The 15743-nt window shown below is 37.1% G+C and overlaps 3 protein-coding genes across 6 annotated transcripts in view; 2 read left to right on the forward strand and 1 right to left on the reverse strand.

Moving 5' to 3' along the window:
• LOC123875004 (zinc finger FYVE domain-containing protein 26 homolog) overlaps positions 1–15743 on the forward strand; it is a 40258-nt gene that overhangs the window by 12092 nt on the left and 12423 nt on the right. Inside the window, exons 9-19 of one of the 4 annotated variants that reach the window (XR_006798056.1) lie at positions 519–793; positions 1287–1421; positions 1491–1618; positions 2376–2785; positions 3084–3551; positions 3926–4154; positions 4674–4965; positions 5786–5920; positions 6471–6597; positions 7076–8741; positions 11504–11506. Coding sequence is in view for 2 of the 4 variants with exons in the window: in XM_045920619.1 (XP_045776575.1) it covers positions 519–793; positions 1287–1421; positions 1491–1618; positions 2376–2785; positions 3084–3551; positions 3926–4154; positions 4674–4965; positions 5786–5920; positions 6471–6597; positions 7076–7246 (2370 nt within the window). In the remaining 2 variants the exon portion in view is untranslated. Of the gene's footprint in view, positions 1–518; positions 794–1286; positions 1422–1490; positions 1619–2375; positions 2786–3083; positions 3552–3925; positions 4155–4673; positions 4966–5785; positions 5921–6470; positions 6598–7075; positions 8840–11503; positions 11507–15743 lie in introns of those variants that run through there. The other 3 variants (XR_006798057.1, XM_045920619.1, XM_045920617.1) reach the window with 3 other exon arrangements.
• LOC123875079 (signal recognition particle 14 kDa protein) lies at positions 9487–11345 on the reverse strand. The gene is made up of 3 exons (XM_045920738.1): positions 11126–11345; positions 10971–11043; positions 9487–10627 (listed from the first exon to the last, which is right to left on the reverse strand). The coding sequence occupies exons 1-3, from the start codon at positions 11147–11149 to the stop codon at positions 10401–10403; spliced, it is 324 nt and encodes a 107-aa protein (XP_045776694.1). The 5' UTR covers positions 11150–11345; the 3' UTR covers positions 9487–10400.
• Positions 11443–15556, forward strand: LOC123875084 (mitochondrial amidoxime reducing component 2-like). The gene is given in 9 exon segments (XM_045920742.1): positions 11443–11615; positions 12648–12864; positions 13597–13752; positions 13911–14000; positions 14116–14152; positions 14154–14228; positions 14542–14744; positions 15075–15149; positions 15340–15556. Coding segments are annotated over 9 exon segments (996 nt in total). The 5' UTR covers positions 11443–11602; the 3' UTR covers positions 15470–15556.

Consider the following 15743-nt stretch of genomic DNA (forward strand, 5'->3'; position numbering starts at 1 on the left):
GCTAACTTGGAAGGGGTATGACAGTTTCATTAAACGCATACCCCTGATCGGTTTCTACACGGCATCGTACCAAAACGCTTGGCGGCACAGCTTTGCCGTTAGGATGGTAAATAGCTACGGCCGAAGCTTCCCACCAGACTAGATTAGAGACAATTTTTAGGGTTCCATCCCTCAAAAGGAAAAACGGAACCCTTATAGGATCACTTTGTTGTCTGTCTGTCTGTCTGTCCGTCTGTCTGTCTGTCCGTCCGTCCGTCCTTCCGTCGTGTCGTGAAAACCTATAGGGTTCTTCCCGTTGACCTAGAATCATGAAATTCAGCAGGTAGGTAGGTCTTATAGCACAAGTAAAGGAATAAATCTGAAAACCATGAATTTGTGGTTACATCATTAAAAAAAATGTGTTTAAATTTTCAAAGTAAGATAACTACTTATACCAAGTGGGGTATCATATGAAAGGGCTTTACCTGTTGCCGTGTTTTATTGAACATTTATTCGTTAATTTATTCACATTGCTATAGGTACCATCTTACCCAAGCGGAGTCAAATTCCGTGTCTGCGACGATTGTTACACACAAACGATGAACAGAAAAACAAATTCCGAATATGACAACTTGATGCTGAGCAGCAATTCTGACTCCGCGGGCAGTGGCACCACTTGTATGGACTGGTGTCTGTCCACCAACGCGACCAAGAACGAGGCTGTGAGAGCGGAGTTCAGCTATGAGTTCACGCCTAATGTCACACTTTGCCTGTCTATTATGAAGATGCATACCATCAGTTTGGATTATCCAAGGTAAGAGCCTGACATAGTTATAGAATGGTTTTATTTTGACATTTTCTTCTCCCTTAGCATCCATCTTGTCTAAGAGTTTAGGCGGATCGCTAGCTGACGCATATGAGGTATAGTTACTAGTAGTAGTAGTAGTACTTTAACTCTTTCTTTTTAACCCTAAACCTAAAACCTAACCCCGACCCAAAAAGTGGGGTGTTTATAAGGTTGACGTGTGTATCTGTGTATCTGTCTGTGGCATCGCAGCTCCTAAACGAATGGACCGATTTTAATTTAGTTTTTTTTTGTTTGAAAGGTGGCTTGATCGAGAGTGTTCTTAGATATAATGGAAGAAAATCGGTTCAGCCGTTTCAAAGTTATCAGCTCTTTTCTAGTTTTCTTATAGAGGTTTTTGTGTCGGGGGTTTTTTAAATTTCAAGTTATTTTACTATGAATTTGTACCTACCTACCTTATTTATCTTTCATCTGCAAATGACACAATGTCATATCCCACCAGGTTTCTTCTAGACCGCAGCGACGAGGTAGCGCGCGAATTAGCTAACGGGGGTGATTCAAGGCTTTTGGTGCGAGCTCGACGCTCCTTGCTGCTAGCCGCTGCCGAGTTGTACTCGAGGGCTCCGAATGAAAAGAGGTTAGTGTTGAAGTTTAATTGAATAAAAATATTTTGAATTGTATTGAATATGTTAAAACCCTCTTCTAGCGGTGGTATCCGCGTGGCGGAGACGGGCGCGGCGCACGCCACTCGTTGTTTGGCGCACGCGGACGCGATGGCCACACTAGTTAAACATCAAGCACACCATTTGGTCCCGCACCAGGGAGCGCATCCAAGTACGTACAAACCATCTTAGCATTTCCACAACATTTTCGAAAATCCCCAAGTATTTATGTTAATTAATTTTCTTTCATTACCTCCTATTACCATAGATGTACAATGTGACCAATTCTGTTGTATACAATCTCTAAACTATACTGTATAACCTCTAAACTACAATGTATAATCGCTAAACTGAATTAACAGCTCTAAATCTAGTGTTGTTTTTTTCGGCAGGGAGCATTATGTAAGGATACATTACATTAATTATTATTATTAGCCTTGTCATTTTAGTTCAGGGATTATGTACAAGGACTAGGAGAGTTAGTCTCTATCTAGATTAATCACTACATACAGTATACTAGCTACATTGCACATGCTGCAGTATGCACTAAATCAAAAGGTTGAATCTCCTTAATCTTCTCAATATCTTAATTTCGTCAAGTAACTAGATTGCCTCAACGATAAGTGGTGGTGAAGGCGATGGTCGTGAGTTTCGGATTTATTGATATCTTTGGGGACTAATATTTTTTTTAGATCCCGATGAATATCATCATTTCTTATTTGGAAATAGAATGGAATTTTTAACAAAATTGAATGTAAGAATATTTTTAATAAACTAACTTATCTAAGCTATAAAAACCTCATTAGAAAGACAGTGATATTGTGTTTGTTTAAATTTTTTCTCAATTAATCGTCCTTGAGTGCTAGAGTCTAAGAGTGCTAGAGTATTAAAAACATGATTATATCTCTAAATTCAGTATTTTCCAATAGGTCAAATCGTCCGTTCGCTCCTCGAAGCCGAAAAATGGGAGCTAGCATTAGAAATAGCAACAAAATCAGGCCTTCCCAGAAACAGCGTACTTGCAGCTTGGGGCAAAGCTTGCTTAAAAGCCGGTTGCTTCAAGGAAGCCAGACGAAAATTCGCTTTATGCTTCAAAAACACACCAATTTGCGTCGATTTCGACGAAGTGGAGTATGGAAAGGAAGCATCTGAGTTCAACTTTGTAAATAGGAGGTTGAATCATATGAGGTCATCTGAGAGGTCAATATCGACCTCTAGTGTGACCTCAGAGGGAAGAGGGAGGTCTAATCCTCCGTTATTAAATGAAATTATCAGTATGTTGGAGGATATGAACTATCCTGTGAATCAGCAACTGTTGGACAAGGCTGAGACCATAAAGGTAAGAGAAAATGTTTAAATATTCTTTTATCTTTTTATTTCCTATCTGGCCGGGTTAGTTTATAGTATAGTATATTGTGATAGTAGTTAGAAATTTTTTGTTCAAATTAGTATTCCAGACTAAAAGCAGCTTGGAACAGGTCCCATGATAATTTTACAAGAATATGTAATTATTTCGAAAAATGTATTCCTTTAAGAAGCAAACTCTTTAGGCCTAAGGAGAGAGGAAGCGGTGTATAACTTCACCCTCTATACATCGTTTAGTAAGGTTGTTAAACTTGAGAATTTGATTTTTCTAGTCAACAAACGAGAGACTATCAACGATGAACACAAGTAAAAAGAAGATCCAACTGACAGAACCGGCTCTAAACATAATGCACATGTTAGCAAGCGTCAAAAAGATCAAACAGGGCGACTATAGTGACTTCCAAACCGCCATAATTCAACCTAAGAAAACCTTAGCACAGGAACTATTAAGGCGGAACAACCATACCGAAATAAAAATCGACCATTCAAACAAAAAACTCGATCCGTTCTTTTACAAAGAATGTATTTACTACCTAAGCAATTATGGATCTCATGTGGCGAATATAATGTTTTATATGAAACACAGTAACCTGCGTGAGGTGATACGATACTGTTACGATAATATGGTTGAGAAGGAAACATTCACAGAGTCAGTGTATATGGAGTGTCTGAAGAGGAATAAAGTGAATGATTTGTTGAAGGCAATGGCTGATATAGACAGCACTTTGGAAATGTGGTCGGTGAGTGACATTGTACTTTTGCAGTTTTTTTAATGTGTTTTGTACTCAGAGTTACTATACCTGATATTCAATTGTAATTAATTTATCGCTTCCCAAAATTGAAGCCATAATGACTTTGCACAAGTTAAGGAATAAATTTGAAAACTGAATTTGTGGTGGATTTGGGCCGTGGGTTTTTCGTCTGATCTCTCTCTCCAGCCGTCTCGGTTTACTGTCCCATTGGTCTATGAGAGTGAGGGAATAGAGAGTGCATAATATTATGTATTTGAGCACACACTTATTTACTATATCTCCTGCATAGATGGCTGATTTCTATGAAAATGACGTTGTCGAAATTCGGTTAGGATATTACATATTTTTTTGTTTTTGATCAGGAGTACATAATGCACATCTGCCGCACACTGGAGATCAGCAAGAAACTTGACGCACTGTACGCTCTACAATGTGGCACGGGACAGCACGCGCGCGCCTCTGCGTCTTGCGCGCTACTGTACTCTCGCCCAATACCGCCCGGCAACCCGCCCTTTGCCGTGCTGCAGGCCCGACAACACCACCTCGCTGCTGCGCTGCATCACCTGAGCCAGTGCGTGCCCGTCACTAACAGTGAGTACGCCTAGTGCATCCATTAGAGCGCCCCGTGCTGCACAACTGGCCCTTTGCCGTGTTGCAGGATAACTAAGCAAAAGTAAAGGGAAAAATACGAAAATCGATAGTTTATAGTTGTGTCACATCATTATTTTTTTTTGCAATTACAACTTATATTTTGCAATTGGAATTGAAGTAACAAAATTTATTAATTGTATGATACCTTCTAAAGTATGAAATCCTCGGTGCGTGAATCAGACTTGCATTTGGCCAGTTTTTTTAATCAAGTATATCTTCCCGGATACCTCGCGTGTGCGTGCTACTGCGCTAAAAAAAAACTTTTAAGTAGCCTAAAACCATCTTCGCATTATTGGATTTCTATTGAAACCGGTTTGGGGCGCATCGGTTGGATGGTTTCAAAGTCTATAACGGACATAAGTAGAAATATTTTTTATGTTTTATACATATACTAAATAATTATAAGTATATCTAGAAATTTTATCTAAGTAATTATAAAGTGATCTCCAATCTTTCCAGGAATCAACGACCCAAAATCAATACAATTCCATCTAGACAAAGTGACAATAGACAATCTAATGACCACCATGTCTCGTCAAATGGAACTAGCCAAGTACCTCGCAGCGTGTGAAGCCAGTGGCAGATTGACGGAGAAGGTTGTGAGTGACGTCATCCCCGCACAGGGTGGCAGGAATGAGGGTGACTCGCGACCCTTGACCCTGTTTGGGTCGAATACGGATAAAATAAGAATCGTTGCTCTGGTGCTGGCGGGTGGACTGACCGTGGAAAGTGGATTTGATTTGGCTTTCAAGTAAGTTTCAATCATTTATATTAATCATCAATCATAATTCATATTAATATTACGCTATTTTTTATTTATATTATAAAGGCGAAAGTTTGTATGTATGTGTGTATGTTTGTTACTCTTTCACGCAAAAACTACTGAATGAATTTGGCATGACTTTAAAATGTAGATAGATTATATCCTGGATTAACACCTAGGCTACTTTTATCCTAAAAATCCATGCATGGTTCCCGCGAGATTTTTGAAACATCCACGCGGACGGCATAATATTGTAAATTGAATACTTGAAAAGAGCAACCGCCGAGTTTTTTGCTGGTTCTTCTCGGTAGGACGACTTTCCGAGCCAGTGGTAGATTATTTTGACGATTCAAAAGCACTTGTAAAAGTTTAATTGAATAAAAATATTTTGAATTTGAATTTGAACGTAATCGCGGGCCTCATACAGTTACTCGTATAAATGCGAAAGTTTGTGTTTGTTACCTTTTTATGGCCCATCCACTCAACCAATTTTAACGAACAGACATAGCTTGCATCTCGAACACAAAAAAAAACAAGGAGTTCCCTCAAAATTTTAATAAACATAACTTAATTATACGCAAGTCACTTACGCATTGCGTTTGATCTCGCCATACTACATTTTCAATATTATTTGAAATCTGCGTTGGTATGTAGCGCGTATCATGTGTTGTGTACATCATGATCAACCCATCGCCGGCCCACTACTGAGAACGGTTCTCCTCTCAGAATGAGAATGGTTTAGGCGATAGTCTGTGCGCTTATTTCCACCAAAGTACATTTTTTTGATTTTTTAATGTTTGTGTTGCAGGATAGTGAGTGAGCACAAGTTGGACTCTATGAATATCTATATACACGTAGCGAAGTACCTCGTCAACGCGGACCGCTTCATGGAAGTCAAGACTCTCGCCAAATGTATCCGTGGCTCTAACGAAACTGCTGCTAGGTGAGCATTTACTTGGAAATATTTTGCTAAAACTGTGGCGGTCGGTCGTGTGGCTAATTCCACTATATTTATACACAATCTTTAAATTAAACTGAATTGACAGGTCTAAAATATATATTTAGTGCTTTGCAAGTGTGAGTAAGGGCCGATTCACACTGGAAAAGCAGCGGCCGGCAGCGGCGTGGCGAGCACTTTCAGTGTGAAAGAATTTGTAGTAATTCTAAGTAAAGGAAGCAGTATTTTTTATGTATAATAGTTTTGATTTATCGTGCAAAATGTCGGAAAAAATACCCGAGTACGGGACCCTCGGTGCACGAGTCTGACTCGCACTTGGCCGGTTTTTGTGATGTAACCACAAATTCACGGTTTTCAAATTTTTCCCTTGTGATATTAGACACTGCTATCTGCCTTTCATGATTGTAGGTCAACGGGAAGTAGCCTATAGGTTTAGATACCCTTGATGAGTCATGACAGACAACGAAGTGATCCTATAAGGTTGTCTTACTGCCTTTTGAGGTACGGGGCCTTGAAAATGTCTTATTTGTTTCAGTCTGATGAGCGACCAAGTGCTGGAAGCGGGCACGGCGGCGGTGGTGGCGCGCTGCGAGGCGCGCGGCCAGCTGCACGACGAGCAAGCGGAATTGCTCATCACTGACATCTGCAGCCATGCTATCAAGGTATTTCTCGTTTATATTTAAACTAGCTGACCCGCCCCGGCTTTGGTCAAGTGTAAATTTTAATAATCGGCAAGGGAGTGGAATTTTCAAAAATCCTGGAACACTTATTTGTTCATTTTCGCAAGTGATGATATGCTTATTTTCATGAAATATATTACTTGGAAATAACGGAATTTCATACACACTTTTATCCGCTGTTTAACCCGTTTTGGGGAGATTTACAAAAATCCTTTCTTAGGGAGTGTCTATAACTACATATGTTATGAAAGGAATAATTTAAAAAAAACTTTAGGCTGTACGTTCTTTCTTTTTTTCTTCTCTCTGGGCTGGTTTCCGCACTTAAACGTTTCAGTCTGTTGTGCGTGCGTTGCCCCTCCCCGCCGAAGTCTTCACTCCATCCAGCTATCCAAGTCTGTTACGTACTAACCTAACCACTTGATCCACAAATGAATACTAACTAAGAGCTTTATTCCCTCAGATATCCTGTTACCTGGTGTGCCGGAACGTAAGCAGCGCTTACATCCTGGCAGCCAAGCACGAGCGAACCAACGATTTGAGGAAAGTGTTGCACGAGGCCGAGCGACTCGGCAACGAACAAGTCAGGAACGCTTGCCTCAAACGACTCACTTCCAAGAATATACTGGCATAAACCAACTTAAGGGCTTCCGAGACAGGCAAGCTCGTACTTTTGTTTAGCTTGATCAAGCAGCTTGATGCTCCCGTCAAGCAGCGTGAGCCAGCAAATGGCACTTTTCTTATTTCCCGAACGTAGTGTCAAGCAAAAATATAAAATTGCATCAAACACCGTCAAGCACGTAAATCCTTGACTCAAGTATCAAGCAAACTTTGTAAAGTCAAAATGTTTGTCAAGCACGTAAATCCTTGACTCAAGCATCAAGCAAACTTTGTAAAGTCAAAATGTTTGGCTCAAGCAAAAACCTACATGCTTGATGTCAAGCTGCTGGACCGTCTCATAATCCCTTTAGACTAAATAAGCTCTCTCCATCTAGTATTTTATACTCTTATTTCCTAGTGGATACGTCATAAAACAAAAGTGCTGTCTCAATTTCATAATTTTAACACAGTTTAACGACCGTACAGTTCTAAAGAGCTTAGCAAGCAAACTCACAAAGATACTGCGTTAACCTTGATCAGATTTGGTTGAGTAGATTACCTCGTATAATATATTATATCATGTAATAACAAAGATGAAGTTGAAGGAAGTGTTTTACGTCTTAACTGTACGTTCGCTAAACTGTGGTTTAGCGGTTTTTGCTGGGCTAAAAAAATGAATACATGTTTATATAGAGTTTATATAATTTTGTTGCCCCTGAAAAAACTGTTAGGTGCTATTAAAATATAAATGATGTGATAAAATAATTTACTCTCTGTAAATAAAATCAAATTACGATATTATATTATATTATATAAAAAATGCTTTAAGTAGTAAATACAGACCTGTTTTTATTTCAATTTAAAAATCAAATCAAATGTATTGTTATAACAGTTGACGAAATGAAAACTAAATTAAGATACCAAAGTTGTTCCTTTTCCATTCCAAACCAAAAAGGCAAGGATGAGTTGAGTTAGTAAAGTCCATTTTAAAGTTTTATGTTATATGCTGGGTAAATAATTCCAAACTATATTTATACTACTGGTATGATCGACTGTGTCCGACTTTGTCTTTGACTTTTTTTAGACTTATTGGCAGCCTAAGCAAAGTGACGCGTCTTTTCTATATTAATCATTGTCTGATAATGAAAATGAAATCATAAGGAGGAATTCATTTCTATTTCATAATGAAAGGAAAATTCCACATAAATTAAAGTAGGTACATACTTACATTAATGAAGACCTAAGACTACAGGCTTATGATGAAATTACATGAGTATGATGAAATCATGAAAATGTAACTTATTTAGTAAAGCTAAGCTATTTAGTTTGAAACGATTTGTAAATGATGCGTCGCTGAACTTCCGTCTAATACGCTAATATACTGAGCCTTATATTTACTCATTATTTGTATGAGTTACCTGACATTTTCTCTCAAAGAAATTTCGCAATGGAGTTGCTTTAATTATGTTATACAACAAATTATATTCAATAATTATTATTATTAGTAAATAATTAACGTTAGCTTTTATGTACCTACATAAAGGTTTGTATTGTATTGTTAATTTGTTTATATTGGTCTCATCTTGTGATATAAAATGTTGGTAAGATCTAAAAATAAAATTATACTAAAATATGAGTCTTTCGTTTTATTTACTAACCTTAAGTATTAGGGCCGGTGCACATATGCCGGAGCGCAGAGCATTTTCCAGTCAAAATAGTATCGACATTGTCCTCATTTAAATAATATCTAAAATCAATTGTGCATACGTGCGGATACTGGCGTATCTGCGCGTGCTGGCGCATTCTTTGGTAGAAATTCGCGTAATGTGTCACGCGATTAGAAAACTTCGCGGGCATGCTCTGCGCTGCGCTGCGCCATACGTGCGCCGGCCCTTAGGGTTAGAACACTAACCAACTAGACTAAACTGTAACGAGAGTTACTATTCAATTTAACACCTATATTGTCTTATATGAAATCACTTGTGGCAACCAACTAGTTTAAGATGTATTGAGACTATATTGCGGTAATGACGTGAAATTAGTTTTATCAAATTTGGTGAATTTTGCCAAGAAATGAATGAACAACAAACTTATTCTGCGAGGATTTCAATTTTCATCGCAGTACGATTGTGCCATGTGTATTGCAATTTCAAACTAGTGTCTGAAATGCGTTTCGTTGCAGTTGCGCCGTCTGTTCTGTGCCTTAGTGCCTTTCCACACATATACATCAAAACGTATAGACTGACAGTAAATAGATGAAAGAATACAAAAACCAATGAGAACCAGCAGTATTTATTTGATAAATGTTAATAACTTTATACAAAAATGCGGAGTATGGACAGTAGAGTTAAGCTTGTCACTTGTCTCGGTCACCATACATACAAGAATCCAACTCTTCGATCTCACAGAGAGAAGAGCACACTTTAATGGAACTTGACGCACTTAGTGCTATCAGTCAGATCAGGTTTTGCCAAACTCCTAGTATGCTTAAAATATTCTTGAAGGCAAGCGAGGCAATGATAAATAATAAAAACAAATTGACAGAAGGAAATCACATTCTTAAAAAATTCTCTTTCTATTTCAAGCTTTTATATAAGCTATGTACTGAAACGAATATAATAGACAAATTCAATAAGCCCAAACATAATGAAGTTATGATGGGTATTAGAGTTCCTAGTGCCATCTCCAGGCTTCATCATGAGACTCTGCAGACATCATATAGATGCCCAGGGGCTCACAGATCTAGACATAGGTCTATAGTACTTGTTAAGACAAATCCAACGAGCCCAAATACAGAGTTATGTTGAGAAGTTAAGGAGGTCCCATGATGGCATGCCCACCATTTTTGCTACATCATGATACTATCTCCATGGCACTGCATTATTACATTATTATCAAAGTTATAAGTTTGTGCAAAAATCTGAAACCACTTTAGCTGAATGTTAGCTATTAATAGATAAGAAATGGTCTCCAGTATAAAAATAATGCATTTATACAAATAACTTAGGTTTTACCTATAACAATATACACCAATATGTACATAAAAAAATATTATCAAGCGTCATGTGCCTCATATTCAGAGCATACTAGCAGTTTGATGTAACCTGTATTGCACCCACAACACTTCACATAATATAAATACTAATAATTATATTGCTTCAGTCTCTTATATTGACCGTATAGTAACTTTACTGAGCTGCCATAGCCTTTTTCTTCGGTTTCTTTAAACGCTTGAGCCCGTTTACACTAGTTTTCAGAAGGTTTGAGTAAGCAGTAGTGAACTTCTCTACATCCAACTGTTCTATTACAGTGGATATCTTTTTGCTCCGTGACTGTGCTCTGACGAGGCATTTGTATTCAGGGTCTTTAACCGCTGGGGTGCCATCACGTGGTTGTGGTTTCGTTCTGCCGTCATCTGAAAATAAGGGTGGATAATTTAGGATAGGTAGATAAAAAATCTGGGAAACAACGATGATGTGTATTCATATTTACATAACTATCGCTCTGTTTTAGATTTATGTACACTACTTTCAGAGCTCAGCTAGTATCATGATATGAAAGGACTGCATATTACTTGAAAATATCTCTTAAAACCAAATCAATATGTTGAATTGCAAAATATGTAACATGCAGATAATTTTTGGTAGAAGTAGTTCAGTTTCTCTCTAGTCTAAAGCATGCAGCTTCAAGAATCCTCATGGATTTATGAAAGGTTTTAACATTTCAAGTTACCAAAATATTAATCAATTTATACTTACATCTTTTCATTGTCATAGTTACAGATCCCGATGCTCGAGCTTTTTGGAATAACTTCGATAATTCTGTCAAGAACTGAAATTCATTAAAAAATACTTTAGTAATTTATTCAGCTGATTAACAGAAAATTCTAGGAATGCAATAATTAAAAGTTTACCTCTTCATTTCCTAACAAGACCATGATTGTAAAAGTTGTAAAATTCCTTTTTAATTATAACATAACATACACTATTTATAGCCCAATTGTCTTGCGCACTTAAGTATTACGATAAAAACCAATTCTTTTCACTCATTTCATCAACTAAAATTATTTAAAAACGAAAATATCTCATATCCACGGAAAATACACGTTGATGGTTGACGTCGATGACTTCGTTGACGTTTGACGTTGACGGTTGACACCTGGACATGACAGTATACGAATTATGACCATAAACAATAAGATCCGATAATATAATGAATATCGGATCTGTTTAATCGGGTACAGTGCACAAGCGTAACTACTCCCCATTCCTCACAACTATTCCTTCACAAGGCTGTAATTACGCGTAATTTGTGTCGTCCTATTGTTATTTCTATGTATTTAGTTAATTAGTATTTGTAAAGCACATCGAATTGATTTAATTGAAACATTATGTCTTATCAAGGTAACAACGACTTCTATCTATAACAATATAACAATCAATTTTTCTTCCATTTCGCTAGATATAGTTCAATTCAATTCAATTCAAAATGTTTTTATTCAATTAGACTTTTACAAGTTCTTTCGAATCGTCAAAAGCATCTACCACTGGTTCGGAATGCCTTTCCTACCGAGAAGAACCAGCAAGAAACTCGGCGGTTGCTCTTTTCAAAGATTTGATATACAATATTATGCCATGTATAAAAGCAATTGAAGTCCTGCGCATTGCTGGAGCGAATCGAAGTTCAAATCCACGCTTTTTTATCATTTACATAATCTTCGATAGTATAATATGCTTTTCTCAGGAGCATATTTTTAATAGATTTTTTGAACCTGTGTAAAGGCAAGTCCAAAATTGACTGAGGAATTTTGTTATAGAAGATTATACCCATTCCCACAAATGACTTTTGGACCTTCCTGAGACGGAGCGTAGGAGTCGCAAGCCTGTTACGGTGTCTAGTCAGCCTGTTGTGTAGATCAAGTTAGTTGATGTTAGTTAAAAGTATTGAGTGCCTACTAGCGCTTACTCTCTAAAGTATCTATTAGTGTCTCCAAATATTTCTTCTTACGGAACCTGCGGAACGTAGTCTTACGTTGAAACCACCGTTGAAACGCATTCAAAAATCCGCTAGGTTTACGACTAAGAAAGTTTTATCAAAATATGTATAGTTCGTTAACATATTGTGATCTTGTAAGGCTTTTTTTCTCATAATCTATAATATTTAGGTATAATCCTCATTTATACCTACAATATAAACTTAATTTTATGATGTTATATAATATAATTAGGTAGGTACGTAGGGTAACCATACGTTTGCAGGATATCCCCGGTTAATCCTACATATTTAACCATTTTTGGCGCTTTAATGATATGAGATTTAATTTAATTAAAAACTATGTAAAACGCAAATTAATACACGATTCCATATACTCAAATACAATTAAAATAGTTTGTACAGTAATAGATCTTGTTGTCTATATTTAAGTATTTTTTCAGGATCCTACCTAACCGTAGCTGTAGCTACAGTCGGAGTTGCATATTGTACTTACCAACTCTACAAATACACTCGAAAATCTAAATTGCCTGCAGAATGGAAAGAAGTGGGGACACTTAAAGAACTTCTCATTTATCCAATCAAATCTGTCGGTCCTGTGCTATTGAATAGTGCCGAGTGTACGCTTCTAGGTTTAAAGGATGGTTGGTTGCGAGATCGGTATGTAATTTGTATACTTAGGTTACAAGACAAGAAGTTCGCGACGTTATTTACCTGAAAATGAGTTAAAATAGTAGGTACTGACCATTTTTTAAAGTTCTTGCCTCACATCAGAAGCATAGTATCCTTATTAATCTGTGATCAGTTGGGTCAAATAGTTCATTGGAATAGTCGAATAGTTCAATGGAATAGTCGAACCACTGAATAGACAATCCTTCTAATCAAGATTAAAGATTACTACAAATAATTACAAAAGCTGTGGTTATAACATCTTCACTCACTTCCTAAACGGAGACCGGGGGTTCGTTCCCGGGCATGCACCTCCAACTTTTCGTAGTCATGTGCGTTTTATGTATTTAAATATCACTTGCTTTAATGGTGAAGAAAAAAATCGTGTGGAAACCTACATGTCTGAGATTTCTCCATAATGTTCTCAAAGGTGTGTCAAGTCTGCCAATTCGCACTTGGCCAACGTGGTAGATTACGGCCAAAACCCTTCTCACTCTGAGAACGCGTGCTCTGTAATGAGCTGGCGATGGGTTGAATATGATGATGATGACAAATAATTGTACTTAGGTACTATGTTTAATTCACAGACTTATATAGAAGATTCTATTCCAGATCTTTTAACTTGTAATTTGAAGTTTTTGGTGTTTCTTTTTAATACACATTAAATACTACTAGAACTTAATCAAAAGTCCGATAAAATCGTTGAAAATTGATGTTTTACAGAGTTTTAATGGTAGTAGATGACAAAAATAATTTTATAACTGGCCGAGTTTACCCAAATCTTCTATTAGTGCAGCCTACAATACGAAATTCCATCCTTACACTGAAACACAGCGGTATGGAACACATCAATATTGATCTGGCAAAGGTACTATTTTTGTTTTACGTAACACAAAATTTACGACTACATAATTGAGTGTGTCACGTATTGAAAAATTAGACGGTTAGCCATAGCTGTGTTTGGCAGACTGTTTGCTAATAATCAGCAATATTTATGCTTATGTGTGTATATTCTTTCATTATTTTATTTTAGGTAGTGGCATCTCAAAAAGCCGAGCCGCTCGAGTTTGGGGAGTGACAGTGCCAGTACTTGACTGTGGAATAGAAGCAAGTGACTGGTTCTGTAGGTAAATAAATCCCAAGTCAAATATCATTACCTTGCATTACCTTATTTAAAGTCGAAATTCAAGTTGAGGTACTAAAACTAACTATTTTATAAAAATGATTTATGATTTTTTTAAGGTTGCTGAACAAAACTGATGTCAAATTTAAGCTTGTACCTACTATACGCCTCGCAGAAATGTCGGCAGTTGAAAAATCCCAGCAAACACTTTAGTTTTACAAAGAATGATACGGTAAAATTAAAAAAATCCTTTTTTAGTGATTCTTTTGATGGATGATATACTAAAAAATGGCTCAAAGTGAGAAGCGGAAAATGTCCTTTTACAAAAAAATCTGGCCACCATAGTGTTTTGCATGATAACTTGTTGAATAGATAAACCGTTTACTGGTTGAAGGTTACGTCAATAGTACTTTAAAAAAAAAATAACGACGACCCTAATGACCTACTTGATATTATCAGTTTCACCAAAATCTATGCAGTTTTATACAGTCAAAAACTGAAAAACATGTTTTGTTTGTAAAATTCTAAAAAAGAACAATTTCTAGGGAGCATTCCCAGATGAAGTATCATTCAGTATGATGAACGAGGCCTCAGTGGACGACCTCAACACAAGATTACAAGATAAAGTGACCCCACGCCATTTCAGGGCTAATTTCCTACTCTCCGGTGCTAAGCCATACGAAGAAGACAACTGGAAATTTATCAAAATTGGCGAAAACATTTTTGAAATTATCAAACCATGTTTCAGGTAGGAAAATGTAAAATTAATTTAGATACTTATGTTACTGTCAATTTTTTTAAATGGGCTGTGAGCACATAATAAGACTACATAAAGTAGGTATTTTGTATAATTAATGGCATAATGCGTGTGCATTGGCAATCTTCAATCTTGTAAAAAACTGAAAATGCGAAAGGATCCTATCAAATTATTTCCTAGAGTGCATAATAACGTGATTGAAGTTTAGATTTACAGTTATGGATAGGACGCTTCATTCTCGCAATTAGGACTGTTCCTGACATTCTGGGACGAATGGTCATTCTGAATTTTATAAAAAGTCATAATTATTTTTACTTTTAGGTGTATTTTGACTACAATATCTCCAGAAACTGGTGTTCGCCATTCGAAAATGGAGCCGTTGCAAACGTTGAAAAAGTTTGTATTCTTGTTTTTCATATTTTACATATCTACCTAGGTGCTTTTTACCTGTCCTTACATTATGTTTTGCTAACATTTTTGTTTTGAGTATACATAACTACATATAAATGAAAAAGTATCGTCCGGTCGGCATTTTACTAAAACGCATACAGTACGCAACGCAACTAATGCGATGTTTATTTTACAGCTACCGTCAAAACGACGACCCTGCGATACGACGATCGGAGGGCAACGCGCCTTGTTTGGGAATGCAGATGGCGCTACGATCACCGCCTGGTGGAATGATAACACTCAACGACCGAATTTATGCAGCCTAATTAATTAATATAATATATTAGGAATAAGATTTTTATCATTTTAATAAATTAAAATCACGACAATAACAACTACCTACCTAAACTTTCTCCTTCGTTAGTCCTACCGTCCCGCTCAGGCCACTATGTAGCATAATTTATTATCTACAGTACGCGACAGGTCCAGATGGCAATCGGGGTGGAGACGCCCCGCACAGCTCCCGCACTCCCGATGGCGGTGCGGGATATCGCGGGTGTGCGGGGCGCCCCTCGCTTCATACCTCTTTTTTTTTCTCTC

The sequence above is a fragment of the Maniola jurtina genome, chromosome 19 (assembly GCF_905333055.1).
Source record: "Maniola jurtina chromosome 19, ilManJurt1.1, whole genome shotgun sequence".
NCBI lineage: Eukaryota > Metazoa > Arthropoda > Insecta > Lepidoptera > Nymphalidae > Maniola > Maniola jurtina.